Source organism: Telmatherina bonti (genome assembly GCF_933228915.1).
Source record: "Telmatherina bonti genome assembly, chromosome: 20".
In the NCBI taxonomy this organism is placed as follows: domain Eukaryota; kingdom Metazoa; phylum Chordata; class Actinopteri; order Atheriniformes; family Telmatherinidae; genus Telmatherina; species Telmatherina bonti.
This window is the reverse complement of record NC_136618.1, coordinates 1618686-1641568: the sequence shown is the minus strand read 5'-3', so window position 1 is coordinate 1641568 and position 22883 is coordinate 1618686. Positions and strand designations below refer to the sequence as shown.

Here is a 22883-nt window from a genome sequence, read left to right as displayed (position 1 = left end):
GTGTCCTGGTATGACAGGATGGATGTTGCGCAACGACATAACGTGTCCTGGTGTGACAGACTTTGTGCGACGACGTAAGGTCTCCTGGTATGAGGGACATTGCGCAAGGAAGTAACGTGTCCTGCTATGACGGGACGGACGTTGCGCGACGACGTAACGTGTCCTGGTGTGAGGGACGTTACACGAGGATGTAATGTGGACGTAACGTGTCCTGGTATGAGGGACGTTACACGAGGATGTAATGTGGACGTAACGTGTCCTGGTATGAGGGACGTTACACGAGGATGTAATGTGGACGTAACGTGTCCTGGTATGAGGGACGTTTCACGAGGACATAATGTGGATGTAACGTGTCCTGGTATGAGGGACGTTACACGAGGATGTAATGTGGACGTAACGTGTCCTGGTATGAGGGACGTTACACGAGGACATAATGTGGATGTAACGTGTCCTGGTATGAGGGACGTTACACGAGGACATAATGTGGATGTAACGTGTCCTGGTATGAGGGACGTTACACGAGGATGTAATGTGGACGTAACGTGTCCTGGTATGAGGGACGTTACACGAGGATGTAATGTGGACGTAACGTGTCCTGGTATGAGGGACGTTACACGAGGATGTAATGTGGATGTAACGTGTCCTGGTATGAGGGACGTTACACGAGGATGTAATGTGGATGTAACGTGTCCTGGTATGAGGGACGTTACACGAGGATGTAATGTGGACGTAACGTGTCCTGGTATGAGGGACGTTACACGAGGATGTAATGTGGACGTAACGTGTCCTTGTATGAGGCACGTTACACGAGGATGTAATGTGGACGTAACGTGTCCTGGTATGAGGGACGTTACACGAGGATGTAATGTGGACGTAACGTGTCCTGGTATGAGGGACGTTACACGAGGATGTAATGTGGACGTAACGTGTCCTGGTATGAGGAATGTGTTTTCAACCTCAGGAATTTGAGCTCTAGGATCTTGATGTTTTAGAAATAATAATCCACGTCTTTGTATATTTGGATGTTTGTCCATTGTTTTTATGTCTGTCTTGTCTCTCAGTGTCCTCAGGAGATGCTGGCTCAGAATGTCCTGGCAGAAATCCCGGGTCAGGTGTCTGACTTCTTTAGTAGCATGAACCTGAAACCTCCACAGCTGTCCCTGATGATGCCCTCTGAGAACCAGCCTTCCTCCTCATCCAGATCCTTCTCTTCACCCAGGTCCTGGTGCTGTTGGAACAGGATAAAATGCAAACTTCATCATTATTAAACCTTCTTTTTCACTAAAGTGCTTTAATTGTTTAGAATCTTGTTTTTATCTGATTTCCTAGTGCAGCTTCAACTAGTTGGAACCACTTGAATGCAGCTGGAACCAGTTGAATGCAGCTGGAACCAGTTGGAACCGGTTGGATGCAGCTGGAACCGGTTGGATGCAGCTGGAACCAGTTGGATGCAGCTGGAACCAGTTGAATGCAGCTGGAACCAGTTGGAACCAGTTGGATGCAGCTGGTACTAGTTGGAACCAGTTGAATGCAGTTGGAACTAGTTGGAACCAGTTGGATGCAGCTGGAACCAGTTGAATGCAGCTGGAACCAGTTGGAACCAGTTGAATGCAGCTGGAACCAGCTGGAACCAGTTGGATGCAGCTGGAACCAGTTGAATGCAGCTGGAACCAGTTGGAACCGGTTGGATGCAGCTGGTACTAGTTGGAACCAGTTGAATGCAGTTGGAACCGGTTGGATGCAGCTGGAACCAGTTGGAACCAGTTGAATGCAGTTGGAACCAGTTGGAACCGGTTGGATGCAGCTGGAACCAGTCGAATGCAGCTGGAACCAGTTGGAACCAGTTGGATGCAGCTGTTACTAGTTGGAACCAGTTGAATGCAGCTGGAACCAGTTGAATGCAGCTGGAACCAGTTGGAACCGGTTGGATGCAGCTGGAACCAGTTGAATGCAGCTGGAACCAGTTGGAACCAGTTGGATGCAGCTGGAACCAGTTGGAACCAGTTGAATGCAGCTGGAACCAGTTGGAACCAGTTGAATGCAGCTGGAACCAGTTGGAACCGGTTGGATGCAGCTGGAACCAGTTGGAACCAGTCGAATGCTGCTGGTACCAGTTGGAAACAATTGAATGCAGTTGGAACCAGTTGAATGCAGCTGGAACCAGTTGGAACCAGTTGAATGCAGCTTGAACCAGTTGGATGCAGCTGGAACCAGCTGGAACCAGTTGGATGCAGCTGGAACCAGTTGGAACCGGTTGGATGCAGCTGGAACCAGTTGAATGCAGCTGGAACCAGCTGGAACCAGTTGAATGCAGCTGGAACCACTTGGAACCAGTTGGATGCAGCTGGTACTAGTTGGAACCAGTTGAATGCAGTTGGAACCAGTTGGAACCAGTTGAATGCAGCTGGAACCAGTTGAATGCAGCTGGAACCAGTTGGATGCAGCTGGAACCAGTTGAATGCAGCTGGAACCAGTTGGAACCAGTTGGATGCAGCTGGAACCAGTTGGAACCAGTTGAATGCAGCTGGAACCAGTTGGATGCAGCTGGTACCAGTTGGAACCAGTCGAATGCTGCTGGTACCAGTTGGAAACAATTGAATGCAGTTGGAACCAGTTGAATGCAGCTGGAACCAGTTGGATGCAGCTGGAACCAGTTGAATGCAGCTGGAACCAGTTGAATGCAGCTGGAACCAGCTGGAACCAGTTGGATGCAGCTGTTACTAGTTGGAACCAGTTGGATGCAGCTGGTACTAGTTGGAACCAGTTGAATGCAGTTGGAACCGGTTGGAACCGGTTGAATGCAGCTGGAACCAGTTGGAACCGGTTGGATGCAGCTGGAACCAGCTGGAACCAGTTGGAACCAGTTGAATGCAGCTGGAACCAGTTGGATGTAGCTGGTACCAGTTGGAACCAGTCGAATGCTGCTGGTACCAGTTGGAAACAATTGAATGCAGTTGGAACCAGTTGAATGCAGCTGGAACCAGTTGGAACCAGTTGAATGCAGCTTGAACCAGTTGGATGCAGCTGGAACCAGTTGGAACCGGTTGGATGCAGCTGGTACTAGTTGGAACCAGTTGAATGCAGTTGGAACCAGTTGGAACCAGTTGAATGCAGCTGGAACCAGTTGAATGCAGCTGGAACCAGTTGGATGCAGCTGGAACCAGTTGAATGCAGCTGGAACCAGTTGGAACCAGTTGGATGCAGCTGGAACCAGTTGGATGCAGCTGGAACCAGTTGAATGCAGCTGGAACCAGTTGGAACCGGTTGAATGCAGCTGGAACCAGTTGGAACCAGTTGGATGCAGCTGGAACCAGTTGGAACCAGTTGGATGCAGCTGGAACCAGTTGGAACCAGTTGAATGCAGCTGGAACCAGTTGGATGCAGCTGGTACCAGTTTGAACCAGTCGAATGCTGCTGGTACCAGTTGGAAACAATTAAATGCAGTTGGAACCAGTTGAATGCAGCTGGAACCAGTTGGATGCAGCTGGAACCAGTTGGAACCAGTCGAATGCTGCTGGTACCAGTTGGAAACAATTGAATGCAGTTGGAACCAGTTGAATGCAGCTGGAACCAGTTGGATGCAGCTGGAACCAGTTGGAACCAGTCGAATGCTGCTGGTACCAGTTGGAAACAATTGAATGCAGTTGGAACCAGTTGGATGCAGCTGGAACCAGTTGAATGCAGCTGGAACCAGTTGGAACCAGTTGAATGCAGCTGGAACCAGTTGAATGCAGCTGGAACCAGCTGGAACCAGTTGGATGCAGCTGGAACCAGTTGAATGCAGCTGGAACCAGTTGGATGCAGCTGGTACTAGTTGGAACCAGTTGAATGCAGTTGGAACCGGTTGGATGCAGCTGGTACCAGTTGGAACCGGTTGGAATGCAGCTGTTACTAGTTGGAACCAGTTGAATGCAGTTGGAACCAGTTGGAACCAGTTGAATGCAGTTGGAACCGGTTGGATGCAGCTGTTACTAGTTGGAACGAGTTGAATCCAGTTGGAACCAGTTGGATGCAGCTGGTACTAGTTGGAACCAGTTGAATGCAGTTGGAACCGGTTGGATGCAGCTGTTACTAGTTGGAACCAGTTGAATGCAGTTGGAACCAGTTGGAACCGGTTGGATGCAGCTGGTACTAGTTGGAACCAGTTGAATGCAGTTGGAACCGGTTGGATGCAGCTGTTACTAGTTGGAACCAGTTGAATGCAGTTGGAACCAGTTGGAACCGGTTGGATGCAGCTGGAACCAGTCGAATGCAGCTGGAACCAGTTGGAACCAGTTGGATGCAGCTGTTACTAGTTGGAACCAGTTGAATGCAGTTGGAACCAGTTGAATGCAGCTGTTACTAGTTGGAACCAGTTGAATGCAGCTGGAACCAGTTGAATGCAGCTGGAACCAGTTGGAACCGGTTGGATGCAGCTGGAACCAGTTGAATGCAGCTGGAACCAGTTGGATGCAGCTGGAACCAGTCGAATGCAGCTGGAACTAGTTGGAACCAGTTGAATGCAGCTGGAACCAGTTGGAACCAGTTGAATGCAGCTGGAACCAGTTGGATGCAGCTGGTACCAGTTGGAAACAATTGAATGCAGTTGGAACCAGTTGAATGCAGCTGGAACCAGTTGGAACCAGTTGAATGCAGCTGGAACCAGTTGAATGCAGTTGGAACCAGTTGAATGCAGCTGGAAGCAGTTGGAACCAGTTGAATGCAGCTGGAACCAGTTGAATGCAGTTGGAACCAGTTGAATGCAGCTGGAACCAGTTGGAACCAGTTGAATGCTGCTGGAACCAGTTGAATGCAGCTGGAACCAGTTGAATGCAGTTGGAACCAGTTGAATGCAGCTGGAACCAGTTGGAACCAGTTGAATGCAGCTGGAACCAGTTGGAACCAGTTGAATGCTGCTGGAACCAGTTGGAACCAGTTGAATGCTGCTGGAACCAGTTGGAACCAGTTGAATGCTGCTGGAACCAGTTGAATGCAGCTGGAACCAGTTGAATGCAGTTGGAACCAGTTGAATGCAGCTGGAACCAGTTGGAACCAGTTGAATGCTGCTGGAACCAGTTGAATGCAGCTGGAACCAGTTGAATGCAGTTGGAACCAGTTGAATGCAGCTGGAACCAGTTGGAACCAGTTGAATGCAGCTGGAACCAGTTGGAACCAGTTGAATGCTGCTGGAACCAGTTGGAACCAGTTGAATGCTGCTGGAACCAGTTGATATGTATGTTCAAGCAGGATAAACTAACCAGAGATTAACTAACCTGGCGGTCTAGGTTAGTTAGACCCAGTTGACTAACTTAGTTAATGCAGCTTCGCCGTCCAGGTCTCAGGTGTTCAGCAGCTGTCTTTTACCTCGCTGTCCGTCTGGTCTGAGCTTCCAGAGTTTCCAGATGTTTCCTCAACAGATTATCTGTTAGTTAACATTTATTTTCACTCATCACAAGAAACAGCTGTTGTTTTATGACTTCATCGTAACCACCAGTTTCCATGGAAACCACATCATAAAATGGTTGTTTACACTATTAACTGGATGTTTACTCTGTCGTACTGGGAATGACTGAAACTTTCTGCAGGTGGATATTTACATGCATGTGATGATGTTTATTTGTGGTTTGCAGTGTGACTGCAGGACCACTTGTTTGCTTCATGTCAGGTTGTTGACTTTATCTCTCTACCATGTTCATCGCGAATAAATGTAAAATACTTCATTAACCCTGTAAGGGACTTTAGAACAACCATTCATTTTGTTTAAAATTATTTAATCATGTAAACTGATTTTATATCAATATATTAAAGAAATATTACCTGTTCTTCAGATGCAGCTCGTTTTATTTATTCCATTTCAGTTTTTCTGTGTTCTCTTACTAATCTTTAGTAATCTTCTGTTCCAGAAAGGAGGTTTACCAAACTGAACTGGCTAACTAACAGAAACTCTGCTTGACTAGCTTAAACTCGCAGAAACACTGGTTAACGACCAGAAAATCTGGTTAACTAACAGAAATCCTAGTTAACTAGCAGAAACTGATTAGCTTTTGGAAACTATTTAACTAACAGAAACTTTTGTTAACTAGCAGAAACAGGTTAACTAAAGTAAACTCTGGTTAACTAGCAGAAACTATGCCTGACTAACTGAAACTGGTTAAAGAACGGAAACTGTTTAACCAACAGAAACCCTGGTTAACTAACGGAAACCCTGGTTAACTAACGGAAACCCTGGTTAACTAACGGAAACCCTGGTTAACTAACAGAACTGAGGTTAACTGAGTCTGAGCTGAGTAACTTTTGAGTTTTTGCTTCCTAGTTTGAGTCGGTCCTGTCAGCTCAGACTATCTTGATCCAGAGTTAAGAACTAGAACAAAAAGCCATCATCAGGGGAGCGCAATACCTGGTATCACCATGGCAACCAGCTGGTTGAAAAAGTAAAGGTTTGTTTATTCAGCGCCTTTAAAGATAAAAATCACACAGCACTTCACAACAAAACAACATAAAAAAAAAAACATCAAGAAAAAACTTAAAAACAAAAGTCAATAAAAGCAAGATAAAAAGATGTGTTTTGAGCTGCTTATTAAGAGATCACCGACTCGGCCAATCTCAGGCTGAGAGGAAGGGAGTGCCGTAAAGCAGGGGCCCCTGCTGCAAAGGCCTCTGTCACCTGCTGTTTTAAACGGTCTATGTAAAACCGCCAGCAGACCCTGGTCAGCAGATCTCAGAGACCTGCTGGGAACATATGGCATTAAAAGGTTTCTAATATCGCCAGGCGATTGGTTATGGAGGCCTCTATATGTTAAAATTTTTGATTTTGAATTGCACTATATAAGTAATAGGGAGCCAGTGCAGCTGGATCAGTAGCGGGGTGACGGGATGAATTTAGATGATCTAGTAAGTAGCCTTGCAGCTGCATTCTGAACAACCTGGAGACGGCCCAACGATGTGTTTAAGCAGGTAAAGGTAGAATTGCAGTAGTCGAGTCTGTTGGCGATGAAGGCATGAACGATCATTTCCAAGTCGTTCCAAAAACGGCTCTCAGCTTGGCAATGTTCCTAAGATGATAGAAACAGGAACAAACAAGCGGCTTTATGAGGGCGTCTGAGGAAAGTGCAGATCCATGATTACACCGAGGTTCTTCACTGTCAGCTTAATAAAACAACCAAGCGGGCTGAGACTCTCAACTATTTTAGTAAAAAAACAAGAACTTCAGGTTTTGCTTCATTGATCTGAAGAACATTTTCGCTCAATGAAGTCTTGACAGCATCCAGACACCCAAGTAAAAACTGAATCTTAAAAACATCCAGAGGTTTAAAAGAAATATAGAACTGGAGATAATCAGCATAGTAATGATAGGAAATATCTTTAAATGACCCTATAATATCCTGCAAAAGGAGCAAATATAAAATGAGCAATAATGGACCCAGAATGGACCCCTGTGGAGTGCCATGATCAAGCAATGAAGCTGACGACTTAACTTTGCAGCAGCCACAGAGAATAATCTACCAGAGAGGTAGGAAGAGAATCATTTCAGTGCAGATCAGAATACCCCAACCCAGTGTTTCAGCCTGTCTAGCAGAACTGTCCAACTGCATCTCCAATAAATTAATAAATGTAAATAAAAGAAAAACTCAACCATAGTCAAGAGGAAGCAGCAAGTATTCCCGTATTTTGTTCAGCATACGGTTGCAATGAGCGGCAAAATATTGACAGCAGATGGTGTGGAATTACATTTCACAAGATTGAATAATAATTTATTTGACCAGATAAAAACAGATAAATCCAAATGCATCAATAAACAATCCAAAAATGTTAGTGTCAAACTAATTTATACATTTATTTATATTGCAGCTACATTATGTCTTAGTTAAATGGCATTATAAAAATATTTTAGCATAAAAGTGCGTCGTTTTTAATGTTTTACAGTGACATGCATCATAATATCTGTCCTTTGTTACAAACCAAACTGTGTCACAATCAGCCTTGCTTCCTCCAGCATTGCTGCTTGCCACACCCCTAATCAGTTCACTGCTCTCACCTGCCTCTGCCACCTGTTCACAATCCCCATCAGTTCAGCCTGCGTATATATGCAGCCTCCACCATTCACTCACTGCCAGATTGTCATTGCTCTCATGCCTGACCTTCCAGCACGCCGACCACAATTGCCTGCCCGTTACCGACCTGATCCGTCCCCGACTTCTGCTTCCTGCCTTGCCCTTGGAGCCTGCTCCCCAGTGGTTACTGGGTTTCTGTCCTGGAGGACCCCCAACCGTGAGTTGTGGATCTTCAGTCACCTTGTTGTGCTAGGTGTCCACTCTGTCGGCCCAGAGGAAGGTTACTCTGCTCTGCTCATTGGGAACCAGAGTCCAACTCCAGCACCGAACCTCACCAAGTGGCTAAAATAAAAACTATTAACCTGCCCAGATCTCTTGTGCTGCTTTTGGGTCCTTTCTCCGATCATTTCAAACTGCAGAGTTCTCCACCGGCCACTGGGTGTCACTAGAGGCTGGGGAAACATTAGACATGGTTAAGCTAGCAGACAAAGTCGTGTTTTCACATTGTTCATGGCAAGACGGAGATGTTAACCTGTCCGGCTTAAATCCTGTAAGTCTGCTTATGTTTTACGACCACTGCTAAGCTAATTTAAGTTTCTATGTCATGCATTAGGCATTTCTATGTTGAAATTGCGTTAGTTTATGTTCATACTGTTGCAGGGCTTCCTTGTCGTTGTCATTAAAGCGATCTGACATCGAGGAGTGTGTTTCTTCATGAGGAAGCCATGGTTGTTGTTAAATTCTCCGTTCCTGGCTGCACCTTCAGTATGGATGGTCTGTCTGAGGCTGTCGCCCTGTTGACGAATCACTGGCTCGCCCAGCAGAACCTGCCTGGAATTGCCGCGTCTGCCTGGGTCCTACTCCTCCAGGCCCCAAACTCGAACGTCCCAGGGTTGACATCGGCAATAGAAGAATGGAACCTGTTCACTTGTCGCTGGGTTGTCTTCTGCATTCGCTCTGGCGTAGGGGACGCCCAAGCCCCTTTCCAGTTGTTCCAGTGTGCTGGGCCCAAACTCAGATGTAGTTTATTGAAAGCGAACCACAATGTTGCATCTGGACCCCTGCCAGACCTGTTAGCTACCATGTGCTCACTTGCAGTCAATCCTGTGGCCACGTGCGAGCTCTGAGCTCCTTCAACTACACCAGGAAGGTGATGAATCTTTCTGCGCCTTTTCTGCCAGGGTGCGGGGGAAAGCGGAGACCTGCGCCTACAGGGCAGCCCTGGGAAATAAGGGAATTCATTTATTTATTTCCTGCATACAAATTGGCTCATTTTAAATATAAGGTATGGTTTAAATACGTAATTTGAGAAAACTTTTAATAATTGGGTAATTTGTTTGTTAATGTGTGCTTTGTGTATAATAAAGTAATTTCACTATATTATATCCGGCAGTCACGCAACAGTGAGTGCAAAGACACAGGAAGTTGGTGAGAGACACTTTTCTTTTGTTTCATTGGCTGAAAAGTGGTGTTCAGTTAGTATTCTCTTGGCAAGTTGGCTGCATAACAAGGGGTGGAGATGGAGAAAATGAGAGGAGAGGAAGCAGGTGCAAAAAGACGGAGGAGACACAGCTGAAGGACGGAAAAGGTGGCAAACTTGATAGAAGTATCCGTAGTCTCGCCACAATGAGGACACATGACAATGGGAGATTGTCTGGATCGCATCATCATGAGGAGAGGATTGTTTTTTCTGGACAGATTGTGGCATCAGAACAAACATTCGGCGGATCTTCAGCGCGCAAGAGGAAGCCTTATTCATCCTATGACCAACGTTGCTCAGGCCTGCCACGTCTTACCCGGTGAACTGTGTGTGTGTGTGTGGGGGGGGGGGCCCATGGGTTTGTTTAAACTGTTCATTGTTCCTTGAAGTTACCCGTCAACTAAAGGGGTGAGTTAACTTGTTGTCAAGCAAGTGCTCATTTATTTGGTTTATGAAAAGAACAACCAATTGTTATTAAAACTGACCTTTTTTTTTTTTCCCCAAAGTGGTTGTCTGGTGTCATATCTGGTAGTCTGTTAGCATAGTGGATTTTTCATGACAGTAAAATCAGACTAGCAAAGCGGTAAACCTTATTGGTAGATATCCTTTTCTAAAACGAACCCCCTACCACCCCATCAGCTTGTTTTAAGCGGTTAGTAATCTTTAATTTTGGTTAGAAGTCTGATGGGGTGCTACATGTATGCGGCAGGGCTGTGGACTATACCCATCATATTATCCGTGATGTTTTGGTCAACGGCATGTATGACCCAGACATACACCGCGAAATGTTGGGGATACCCGATGTCCTGAGGAAATCAGTGAATAAGGTTATCACGCTCGTTGAGAACAAAGAAATGGCTCACAATGCACTCCCACCCCAACCCCAGCCCCGGTTGACAGGGCTAAATAGGCCTCATGCCTGGACTGCAAGAACACTTTTGAGGTCTTCTCGGAGGGACCTCGCAGTTGGAATACCAAGCTTCACCGAAATCTGCATTGACTGCTTCAGGGCCCGTCGGTGTCAGAGGCGGCAGCAGCTGCCACCCGTTAGCCAACAAGCTGCCATGGAATCAGAGCCAATTTCTCAGATTCTGTCATCCTGGTCCAAGGCCCTGCCTGCTAGACATTGCAGGGGTTGGCACGGGTGCCGTGCTCTGGTGACGTATCCTGGTGCCGTCAGACCCACATCCATCAAGCTTGACCACCACATCTTCTTGAGGGATGTGTGGAGACACGCCAAGTGAGAGATCACCCCCTGTGTCAATCTCCATCTTGATTGATGACCTGGCTGAGTCAGGAGGCAGCACCTGCAGCAGGGGTTCGTGCTCAAAGGCAACAGTGTCAGCAATCGATGACACCAGGGTGCATTCAGACCTATGGTCCCTCTCAGAGTTTCTTGCCTGCAGATTCTTGCCTAATGACCTGCACCCTGTAGGTCTGAGGCCACCAACCACTCTCCTATTGCTGCTGACGGTGCTTTCTTCGCTGTGCTCTCTACAACCCCCGGCAGCGGTGTGGTCGTCTCCTGCCATTCTATGGTGTATGTTAGGAGTTCAGTCCAGTCCATTTACCTCTCCTATGAGTCGTTGCTCTCCTTCTCGGCCTGCTAAGTTGTCCTCCCCATGCACACCAAGTAGTAATGGCAGAATGAGGATTTGGCTGTTGAGGTGATATGCCAAATCTACATTCAACACCTGCCCCCATCGGGAGCTTCCATCCATGGATGGGCCACCTATTGAGACTCATGTGGACCCAGAAGCCACACCTAAGGCGTGCCACACTGCAGCAACTGCGCCCCTGCACTGGCAGCAAAAAGTATACAATGACCTCCTTCGGGATGAAGGGGTTGGAGTGATTGAACGCGTGTCTTATGGTAAATCAGTGACATGGTGCCATTGTATGGTGGTCACTCGGAAGCATGACGGTTCCCCCTGCAGAACCGTGGCCTTCTCACCTCTCAAGTATATTCAATGCAAGACTTTTGCCACTGAACGCCCCCTTCAACCTTGCACGTCGCATCCCAAAGGGAGCCTGGAAGACTGTCACGGATGCCTGGAATGACTATCATAGTGTACCCCTGCATGAGTCGAATCACCACCTGACCACTTTTATATCCCCCTTCGACCACTGGTGTTACACCAGGGCGCCACAGGGTTTCCTGTCTTCTGGGGATGGCTACAACCACAGTTTTGACGCTATCCTCTCAGATTACGAGTGCAAGGAACGCTGTGTTGACGACACCATCCACTATGACACTGACTTGGAGCAGCACTGGTGGAGGACCATTGACTTCCTCACGCAAGTTGGCGGGGCAGGCATTGTGCACAGGTGGTGGTTGAGGGCATCCGGGTGGGTGTGGAGATCTATGACATGCAGAGGAGGACCTGCCTTCGCCCTGACTGGTCCCGGCGTTGCATTGGTTACTTTCTCCTCCAACAACACTGTGGCTGCAGTTCTGGGTGGATGGCAGATAACCCTTGCTGGTTCACGCTTCCTTTCCTTGGCAGAATAGTGTTACGCTGCCATCAAGGGGGAGGCTCTGGTAGTGGCCTGGGGTCTTGAGCAGACAAAATATTTTATGCAAGGGTGCGACGACCTTGTCGTCGTCATGGCGTCCATCTGCGAAGATGCGCAGGAACGTGGTGTCATCTTCTGGCCCCTCCTTGCTCAAGAGATGACGGCAGATGCTTCCTTTGCCCATCTTCTGAACCTTATTGAGCTAGAGGGTAAGATTGATGCTAATGACCCTTCCCTGGCCGGCCTGTCGCCAGTCTGTGAGTCCGTCTATGCACTAGATGGTGTCCTACTGTATGACAACTGTGTCGTGGTTCTGCCATCCCTAAGACGCAGGGTCCTTCAGCACTTCCACGCTGCTCACCAGGGGACTTCGCTGATGGAGCAGCGCGCCTGTGCCATTGTTTACTGGCCTGCGATGTTGAGGGACATCTGGGCCATCAGGGATGGATATGCAGACTGCAACCGCAATGCCACACCCCCTATTCCATCCTTGCCATCATGCACACCATTAGAGGCTGTGTTCGCCGACTTCTTTGACTATGGGGGCCGCCACTACTTGGTCATTGGAGACTGCCCTTCAGGCTAGGTAGAGGTCCTCAGCTCCACAGTGGTCACTGACTTAGGGTGCTTGACTGGCTTGGTTCGCCACCTCCGTACGTTCTTTTGTTACCTTTGGCGTCCCGGAGAAACTTTCCAGTGACGGGGGCCCAGAGTTCAACGCCAGCCATACAGAGGACTTCCTCCGTCTATGGCATGTCAGACATTGTGTGTCCTCTCTTGGTTTTCCTCAGTCTAACGGCAGGGCTGAGGTTGCCGTGAAGATGGCTAAGCGCCTCCCAGTATCCAACACCAGCCCAACTGGCAGTCTTGATCATGACCGTTTCCTGCATGCAATGCTGCAGCTGCGTAACAAGCCAGATTCTGATTTGTAATCTCTCGTCTGCGCAGATTATCTTTGGTCGTCCCCTGCGTGACTCCATGTCCTTCGTCAGTAGGACTGAGAAATTCTCCAACCCACATGTCCGCCCGCTCTGGCGTCAGACATGGGTCACGAAGGAGGAGGCCCTCCGTACTCGTATGTCCCATGCTACTGAGTCTCTGGGGCAGCGCTCACGGCCTCTCTGCCCACTAGCACTGGGGGAGACGGTGTTCCTCCAGAACCTGCAGGGGCCCAGCCCGCACAAGTGGTAAAGGTCTGAGGTGGTGGTGGAGTTGCTGGGCTATGATCAGTATCAGATCAAGGTCGACTGGTCGGGTCGCCTGACTTTGTGCAACTGGCGCTTCCTCTGCGCCTATACCCCGACTACCCACCATGCCAGACAGCTGCGGGCTGCGCTATCACCACTGCCTGCTTCAGTGGCCAGAGAGCATCGACCTGCTCCATCTTCGTCAGTACCAGCAAGGCGGTGCCCACCAGGGATGGCCTTTTTTTTTTTTTTTTATCCCACCCCCAAGGATGTCCCACTGGACTTGATGCTGCAGTCGCCGCCTTCGCTGCCCCAATAGACATGGTTAAGCTAGCAGACAAAGTCGTGTCGTGATATTGTTCATGGCAAGACAGAGATGTTATCCTGTTTGGCTTATGTCCCGTAAGTTCCCGTACTACCGCTGCTAAGCTAATTTAAGTTTCTCTGTCATGCTTTAGGCATTTCTATGTTGAAATTGCATTCGTTTATGTTCATACTGTTGTACTGTTGCAGGGCTTCCTCGTCGTTGCCATTAAAGCGATCTGACATTAAGTATGCTTCTTCACAAACTGTGAAAAAAGTCAGGTAAAAATCGGTGGAATTATTGTTGTGGTTGGGCCTACACTTTACAAATAAAAGCATTGGTGGGGCATGGAGACCCATCCAAGATGGCGGCGCGATGAGACGTCAGCTCGTGAGGGCAGCGTGATGCGGCGTCTATGTGTATTATGTCTATGCGCCCGCTGCCAAGGAATGACGTTCCAGTTGTGGATGGGCGTGGCTTTTTCCACGCCACTGGATGACGTAAAAGATCTCGGTGAGAAAATACGTCCCGTTTTCCTGCATTTAGAAGCTTCTCCTGAAGTCTCGTCTCGGTAAGTCTGGATTTTACCAGGAAGTCAAGAACAAGGCGCTTAGCATGAAGCTAAATTGTTCTGTAGGAGAAACTACCGTAGTTAGTCTGACCCAGAACCAGAACCAGACCGTAGTCTGACCCAGAACCAGACCGTAGTCTGACCCAGAACCAGAACCAGACCGTAGTCTGACCCAGAACCAGACCGTATTCTGACCCAGACCCAGAACCAGACCGTATTCTGACCCAGAACCAGACCGTATTCTGACCCAGACCCAGAACCAGACCGTATTCTGACCCAGAACCAGACCGTATTCTGACCCAGACCCAGAACCAGACCGTAGTCTGACCCAGAACCAGACCGTATTCTGACCCAGACCCAGAACCAGACCGTAGTCTGACCCAGAACCAGAACCAGACCGTATTCTGACCCAGACCCAGAACCAGACCGTATTCTGACCCAGAACCAGACCGTATTCTGACCCAGACCCAGAACCAGACCGTAGTCTGACCCAGAACCAGACCGTAGTCTGACCCAGAACCAGACCGTATTCTGACCCAGACCCAGAACCAGACCGTATTCTGACCCAGAACCAGACCGTATTCTGACCCAGACCCAGAACCAGACCGTAGTCTGACCCAGAACCAGACCGTATTCTGACCCAGACCCAGAACCAGACCGTAGTCTGACCCAGAACCAGACCGTATTCTGACCCAGACCCAGAACCAGACCGTATTCTGACCCAGAACCAGACCGTATTCTGACCCAGAACCAGACCGTATTCTGACCCAGACCCAGAACCAGACCGTATTCTGACCCAGAACCAGACCGTATTCTGACCCAGACCCAGAACCAGACCGTAGTCTGACCCAGAACCAGACCGTATTCTGACCCAGAACCAGACCGTATTCTGACCCAGACCCAGAACCAGACCGTATTCTGACCCAGAACCAGACCGTATTCTGACCCAGACCCAGAACCAGACCGTATTCTGACCCAGAACCAGACCGTATTCTGACCCAGACCCAGAACCAGACCGTATTCTGACCCAGACCCAGAACCAGACCGTATTCTGACCCAGACCCAGAACCAGACCGTAGTCTGACCCAGAACCAGACCGTATTCTGACCCAGAACCAGACCGTAGTCTGACCCAGAACCAGACCGTATTCTGACCCAGACCCAGAACCAGACCGTATTCTGACCCAGAACCAGACCGTATTCTGACCCAGACCCAGAACCAGACCGTAGTCTGACCCAGAACCAGACCGTATTCTGACCCAGACCCAGAACCAGACCGTAGTCTGACCCAGAACCAGAACCAGACCGTATTCTGACCCAGACCCAGAACCAGACCGTATTCTGACCCAGAACCAGACCGTATTCTGACCCAGACCCAGAACCAGACCGTAGTCTGACCCAGAACCAGACCGTATTCTGACCCAGACCCAGAACCAGACCGTATTCTGACCCAGAACCAGACCGTATTCTGACCCAGACCCAGAACCAGACCGTAGTCTGACCCAGAACCAGACCGTATTCTGACCCAGACCCAGAACCAGACCGTAGTCTGACCCAGAACCAGACCGTATTCTGACCCAGACCCAGAACCAGACCGTATTCTGACCCAGAACCAGACCGTATTCTGACCCAGAACCAGACCGTAGTCTGACCCAGAACCAGACCGTATTCTGACCCAGAACCAGACCGTATTCTGACCCAGACCCAGAACCAGACCGTATTCTGACCCAGAACCAGACCGTATTCTGACCCAGACCCAGAACCAGACCGTATTCTGACCCAGAACCAGACCGTATTCTGACCCAGACCCAGAACCAGACCGTATTCTGACCCAGAACCAGACCGTATTCTGACCCAGACCCAGAACCAGACCGTATTCTGACCCAGACCCAGAACCAGACCGTAGTCTGACCCAGAACCAGACCGTATTCTGACCCAGAACCAGACCGTAGTCTGACCCAGAACCAGACCGTATTCTGACCCAGACCCAGAACCAGACCGTATTCTGACCCAGAACCAGAACCAGACCGTAGTCTGACCCAGAACCAGAACCAGACCGTATTCTGACCCAGAACCAGACCGTATTCTGACCCAGAACCAGACCGTATTCTGACCCAGACCCAGAACCAGACCGTAGTCTGACCCAGAACCAGACCGTATTCTGACCCAGACCCAGAACCAGACCGTAGTCTGACCCAGAACCAGACCGTATTCTGACCCAGACCCAGAACCAGACCGTAGTCTGACCCAGAACCAGACCGTATTCTGACCCAGACCCAGAACCAGACCGTAGTCTGACCCAGACCCAGAACCAGACCGTAGTCTGACCCAGAACCAGAACCAGACCGTAGTCTGACCCAGAACCAGACCATATTCTGACCCAGACCCAGAACCAGACCGTATTCTGACCCAGAACCAGAACCAGACCGTATTCTGACCCAGAACCAGACCGTATTCTGACCCAGAACCAGACCGTATTCTGACCCAGACCCAGAACCAGACCGTATTCTGACCCAGAACCAGAACCAGACCGTAGTCTGACCCAGAACCAGACCGTATTCTGACCCAGAACCAGAACCAGACCGTATTCTGACCCAGAACCAGAACCAGACCGTATTCTGACCCAGAACCAGACCGTATTCTGACCCAGAACCAGACCATATTCTGACCCAGACCCAGAACCAGACCGTATTCTGACCCAGAACCAGAACCAGACCGTAGTCTGACCCAGAACCAGACCGTATTCTGACCCAGACCCAGAACCAGACCGTATTCTGACCCAGACCCAGAACCAGACCGTAGTCTGACCCAGAACCAGAACCAGACCGTAGTCTGACCCAGAACCAGAACCAGACCGTATTCTGACCCAGAACCAGAACCAGACCGTAGTCTGACCCAGAACCAGACCGTATTCTGACCCAGACCCAGAACCAGACCGTATTCTGACCCAGAACCAGAACCAGACCGTAGTCTGACCCAGAACCAGACCGTATTCTGACCCAGACCCAGAACCAGACCGTAGTCTGACCCAGAACCAGAACCAGACCGTATTCTGACCCAGAACCAGACCGTAGTCTGACCCAGAACCAGACCGTATTCTGACCCAGAACCAGAACCAGACCGTAGTCTGACCCAGAACCAGACCGTATTCTGACCCAGAACCAGAACCAGACCGTAGTCTGACCCAGAACCAGACCGTATTCTGACCCAGAACCAGAACCAGACCGTAGTCAGAACCAGACCCAGAACCAGACCGGAGTCAGAACCAGACCGTATTCTGACCCAGAACCAGAACCAGACCGTAGTCTGACCCAGAACCAGACCGTAGTCTGACCCAGACCCAGAACCAGACCATAGTCAGAACCAGACCGTAGTCTGACCCAGAACCAGAACCAGACCGGAGTCAGAACCAGACCGTATTCTGACCCAGAACCAGAACCAGACCGTATTCTGACCCAGAACCAGAACCAGACCGTAGTCTGACCCAGAACCAGAACCAGACCGTAGTCTGACCCAGAACCAGACCGTATTCTGACCCAGACCCAGAACCAGACCGTAGTCTGACCCAGAACCAGACCGTAGTCTGACCCAGAACCAGACCGTATTCTGACCCAGACCCAGAACCAGACCGTATTCTGACCCAGAACCAGACCGTATTCTGACCCAGACCCAGAACCAGACCGTATTCTGACCCAGAACCAGACCGTAGTCTGACCCAGAACCAGAACCAGACCATAGTCAGAACCAGACCGTATTCTGACCCAGAACCAGAACCAGACCATAGTCAGAACCAGACCGTAGTCTGACCCAGAACCAGAACCAGACCGTAGTCTGACCCAGAACCAGACCGTATTCTGACCCAGAACCAGAACCAGACCATAGTCAGAACCAGACCGTAGTCTGACCCAGAACCAGAACCAGACCGTAGTCTGACCCAGACCCAGAACCAGACCGTAGTCAGAACCAGACCGCATTCTGACCCAGAACCAGAACCAGACCGTATTCTGACCCAGACCCAGAACCAGACCGTAGTCTGACCCAGAACCAGAACCAGACCGTAGTCTGACCCAGAACCAGAACCAAACCGTATTCTGACCCAGACCCAGAACCAGACCGTAGTCTGAACCAGAACCAGACCGTATTCTGACCCAGAACCAGACCGTATTCTGACCCAGAACCAGACCGTAGTCTGACCCAGAACCAGAACCAGACCGTATTCTGACCCAGAACCAGACCGTAGTCTGACCCAGAACCAGAACCAGACCGTATTCTGACCCAGAACCAGACCGTATTCTGACCCAGACCCAGAACCAGACCATAGTCAGAACCAGACCATATTCTGACCCAGACCCAGAACCAGACCGTAGTCTGACCCAGAACCAGAACCAGACCGTATTCTGACCCAGAACCAGACCGTATTCTGACCCAGACCCAGAACCAGACCGTATTCTGACCCAGAACCAGACCGTAGTCTGACCCAGAACCAGAACCAGACCATAGTCAGAACCAGACCGTAGTCTGACCCAGAACCAGAACCAGACCGTAGTCTGACCCAGAACCAGACCGTATTCTGACCCAGAAGCAGACCGTAGTCTGACCCAGAACCAGAACCAGACCGTAGTCTGACCCAGAACCAGACCGTAGTCTGACCCAGACCCAGAACCAGACCGTAGTCTGACCCAGAACCAGAACCAGACCATAGTCAGAACCAGACCGTAGTCTGACCCAGACCCAGAACCAGACCGTAGTCTGACCCAGACCCAGAACCAGACCGTAGCCAGACCCAGAACCAGACCGTAGTCTGACCCAGACCCAGAACCAGACCGTAGTCTGACCCAGAACCAGAACCAGACCGTAGTCTGACCCAGAACCAGAACCAGACCATAGTCAGAACCAGACCGTAGTCTGACCCAGAACCAGAACCAGACCGTAGTCTGACCCAGAACCAGAACCAGACCATAGTCAGAACCAGACCGTAGTCTGACCCAGACCCAGAACCAGACCGTAGTCTGACCCAGACCCAGAACCAGACCGTAGTCTGACCCAGAACCAGACCGTATTCTGACCCAGACCCAGAACCAGACCGTAGTCTGACCCAGAACCAGACCGTAGTCTGACCCAGAACCAGAACCAAACCGTATTCTGACCCAGACCCAGAACCAGACCGTAGTCTGAACCAGAACCAGACCGTATTCTGACCCAGAACCAGACCGTATTCTGACCCAGAACCAGACCGTAGTCTGACCCAGAACCAGAACCAGACCGTATTCTGACCCAGAACCAGACCGTAGTCTGACCCAGAACCAGAACCAGACCGTATTCTGACCCAGAACCAGACCGTATTCTGACCCAGACCCAGAACCAGACCATAGTCAGAACCAGACCATATTCTGACCCAGACCCAGAACCAGACCGTAGTCTGACCCAGAACCAGAACCAGACCGTATTCTGACCCAGAACCAGACCGTATTCTGACCCAGACCCAGAACCAGACCGTAGTCTGACCCAGAACCAGAACCAGACCATAGTCAGAACCAGACCGTAGTCTGACCCAGACCCAGAACCAGACCGTAGTCTGACCCAGACCCAGAACCAGACCGTAGCCAGACCCAGAACCAGACCGTAGTCTGACCCAGACCCAGAACCAGACCGTAGTCTGACCCAGAACCAGAACCAGACCGTAGTCTGACCCAGAACCAGAACCAGACCATAGTCAGAACCAGACCGTAGTCTGACCCAGAACCAGAACCAGACCGTAGTCTGACCCAGAACCAGAACCAGACCATAGTCAGAACCAGACCGTAGTCTGACCCAGACCCAGAACCAGACCGTAGTCTGACCCAGACCCAGAACCAGACCGTAGTCTGACCCAGAACCAGACCGTATTCTGACCCAGACCCAGAACCAGACCGTAGTCTGACCCAGAACCAGACCGTAGTCTGACCCAGAACCAGAACCAAACCGTATTCTGACCCAGACCCAGAACCAGACCGTAGTCTGAACCAGAACCAGACCGTATTCTGACCCAGAACCAGACCGTATTCTGACCCAGAACCAGACCGTAGTCTGACCCAGAACCAGAACCAGACCGTATTCTGACCCAGAACCAGACCGTAGTCTGACCCAGAACCAGAACCAGACCGTATTCTGACCCAGAACCAGACCGTAGTCTGACCCAGACCCAGAACCAGACCATAGTCAGAACCAGACCATATTCTGACCCAGACCCAGAACCAGACCGTAGTCTGACCCAGAACCAGAACCAGACCGTATTCTGACCCAGAACCAGACCGTATTCTGACCCAGACCCAGAACCAGACCGTATTCTGACCCAGAACCAGACCGTAGTCTGACCCAGAACCAGAACCAGACCATAGTCAGAACCAGACCGTAGTCTGACCCAGAACCAGAACCAGACCGTAGTCTGACCCAGAACCAGACCGTATTCTGACCCAGAAGCAGACCGTAGTCTGACCCAGAACCAGAACCAGACCGTAGTCTGACCCAGAACCAGACCGTAGTCTGACCCAGACCCAGAACCAGACCGTAGTCTGACCCAGAACCAGAACCAGACCATAGTCAGAACCAGACCGTAGTCTGACCCAGACCCAGAACCAGACCGTAGTCTGACCCAGACCCAGAACCAGACCGTAGCCAGACCCAGAACCAGACCGTAGTCTGACCCAGACCCAGAACCAGACCGTAGTCTGACCCAGAACCAGAACCAGACCGTAGTCTGACCCAGAACCAGAACCAGACCATAGTCAGAACCAGACCGTAGTCTGACCCAGAACCAGAACCAGACCGTAGTCTGACCCAGAACCAGAACCAGACCATAGTCAGAACCAGACCGTAGTCTGACCCAGACCCAGAACCAGACCGTAGTCTGACCCAGACCCAGAACCAGACCGTAGTCTGACCCAGAACCAGACCGTATTCTGACCCAGACCCAGAACCAGACCGTAGTCTGACCCAGAACCAGACCGTAGTCTGACCCAGACCCAGAACCAGACCGTATTCTGACCCAGAACCAGACCGTAGTCTGACCCAGAACCAGAACCAGACCGTAGTCTGACCCAGAACCAGACCGTATTCTGACCCAGACCCAGAACCAGACCGTAGTCTGACCCAGAACCAGACCGTATTCTGACCCAGACCCAGAACCAGACCGTAGTCTGACCCAGACCCAGAACCAGACCGTATTCTGACCCAGAACCAGACCGTAGTCTGACCCAGACCCAGAACCAGACCGTAGTCTGACCCAGACCCAGAACCAGACCGTATTCTGACCCAGACCCAGAACCAGACCGTAGTCTGACCCAGACCCAGAACCAGACCGTAGTCTGACCCAGAACCAGACCGTAGTCTGACCCAGACCCAGAACCAGACCGTAGTCTGACCCAGACCCAGAACCAGACCGTATTCTGACCCAGACCCAGAACCCATCATGTCTGTCCATGTTTCTGCTTCATGGAAAAACTGCGTGTTTTGTCCATCGAACCGAACCTGTTAGCTACGTCCGGTTTATTAGCTAAATACCAATCAGTTCATCCAGTTAACTCGCTCTAAACTGGTTAGTTAATAGTTAACATTACTAGTTGTCTGTTGACAGTGTTAACATGTTAAAGTGAAATAAAATCTTAATTCTAATAATAAATAAAAATAAATAAAATAATTCTAATAATAAATTCTCGGTAGGGTTAGCTAAACTTTATCATGTCGCTCTGTTGCAGCGATTCCTCAGTATGTGTGTGTGTGTGTGTGTGTGTGTGTGTGTGTGTGTGTGTGTGTGTGGTTGGGTGTGTGTGTGTGTGTGTGTGTGTGTGTGTGTGTGTGTGTGTGTGTGTGTGTGTGTGTGGTTGGGTGTGTGTGTGTGTGTGTGTGTGTGTGTGTGTGTGTGTGTGGTTGGGTGTGTGTGTGTGTGTGTAACTTAACGGCTCTAACGCCTCCTCTCCACCAGTACCATCTTGTCTGAACTTAACTCGACTCGTCTCAGCTTGGTCCGGTTTCTCGGTAGGGTTAGCTAAACTTTATCATGTCGCTCTGTTGCAGCGATTCCTCAGTGTGTGTGTGTGTGTGTGTGTGTGTGGTTGGGTGTGTGTGTGTGTGTGTGTGTGTGTGTGTGTGTGTGGTTGGGTGTGTGTGTGTGTGTGTGTGTGTGTGTGTGTGTGTGGTTGGGTGTGTGTGTGTGTGTGTGGTTGGTGTGTGTGTGTGTGTGTGTGTGTGTGTGTGTGTGTGTGTGTGTGTGTGTGTGTGGTTGGGTGTGTGTGTGTGTGTGTGTGTGTAACTTAACGGCTCTAACGCCTCCTCTCCACCAGTACCATCTTGTCTGAACTTAACTCGACTCGTCTCAGCTTGGTCCGGTTTCTCGGTAGGGTTAGCTAAACTTTATCATGTCGCTCTGTTGCAGCGATTCCTCAGTGTGTGTGTGTGTGTGTGTGTGTGTGTGTGTGTGTGTGTGTGTGTGTGTGGTTGGGTGTGTGGGTGGGTGGGTGTGTGGGTGGGTGGGTGGGTGGGGTCATCAGGAATAATACATGTGACCTCTGTGACCCGGCAGACATGGCGGCCCAGTGTGTGACCAAGGTGGAGCTGACCGTGTCCTGCCAGAACCTTCTGGACCGTGACATCGGCTCCAAGTCGGACCCTCTGTGTGTCCTGTTGATGAGCAGCTCAGAGTCTCGGTGGTACGAGGTGAGTCGTGTGTGTGTTGGTTTCCGCTCAGCGTCATGTTGGTTGTTAACCCTCCAGGTAGGAAAGTTTCCACTTCCTCTCTCGTCTTGGTAACTTCCAGTTTT

The 22883-nt window shown here is 50.2% G+C and overlaps 2 protein-coding genes across 8 annotated transcripts in view; both read left to right on the top strand.

Annotated features, from left to right (window-relative positions):
• The window catches only part of LOC306770787 (copine-3-like), a 47555-nt gene extending 46352 nt beyond the window's left edge, over window positions 1-1203 (top strand). For all 3 annotated transcript variants that reach the window (XR_013771747.1, XM_079259735.1, XM_079259734.1), the window contains exon 17: window positions 1062-1203. The gene's annotated coding sequence lies outside the window, so the exon portion shown is untranslated. The remainder of the gene's footprint in view (window positions 1-1061) is intronic.
• A 12778-nt stretch (window positions 1204-13981) lies between these two features.
• LOC306770785 (copine-3-like) overlaps window positions 13982-22883 on the top strand; it is a 40341-nt gene continuing 31439 nt past the window's right edge. For all 5 annotated transcript variants that reach the window (XM_079259732.1, XM_079259728.1, XM_079259730.1 and 2 more), the window contains exons 1-2: window positions 13982-14089; window positions 22646-22779. In XM_079259732.1, coding sequence (XP_079115858.1) covers window positions 22648-22779 — 132 coding nt within the window. In that variant the 5' untranslated portion in view covers window positions 13982-14089; window positions 22646-22647. The remainder of the gene's footprint in view (window positions 14090-22645; window positions 22780-22883) is intronic.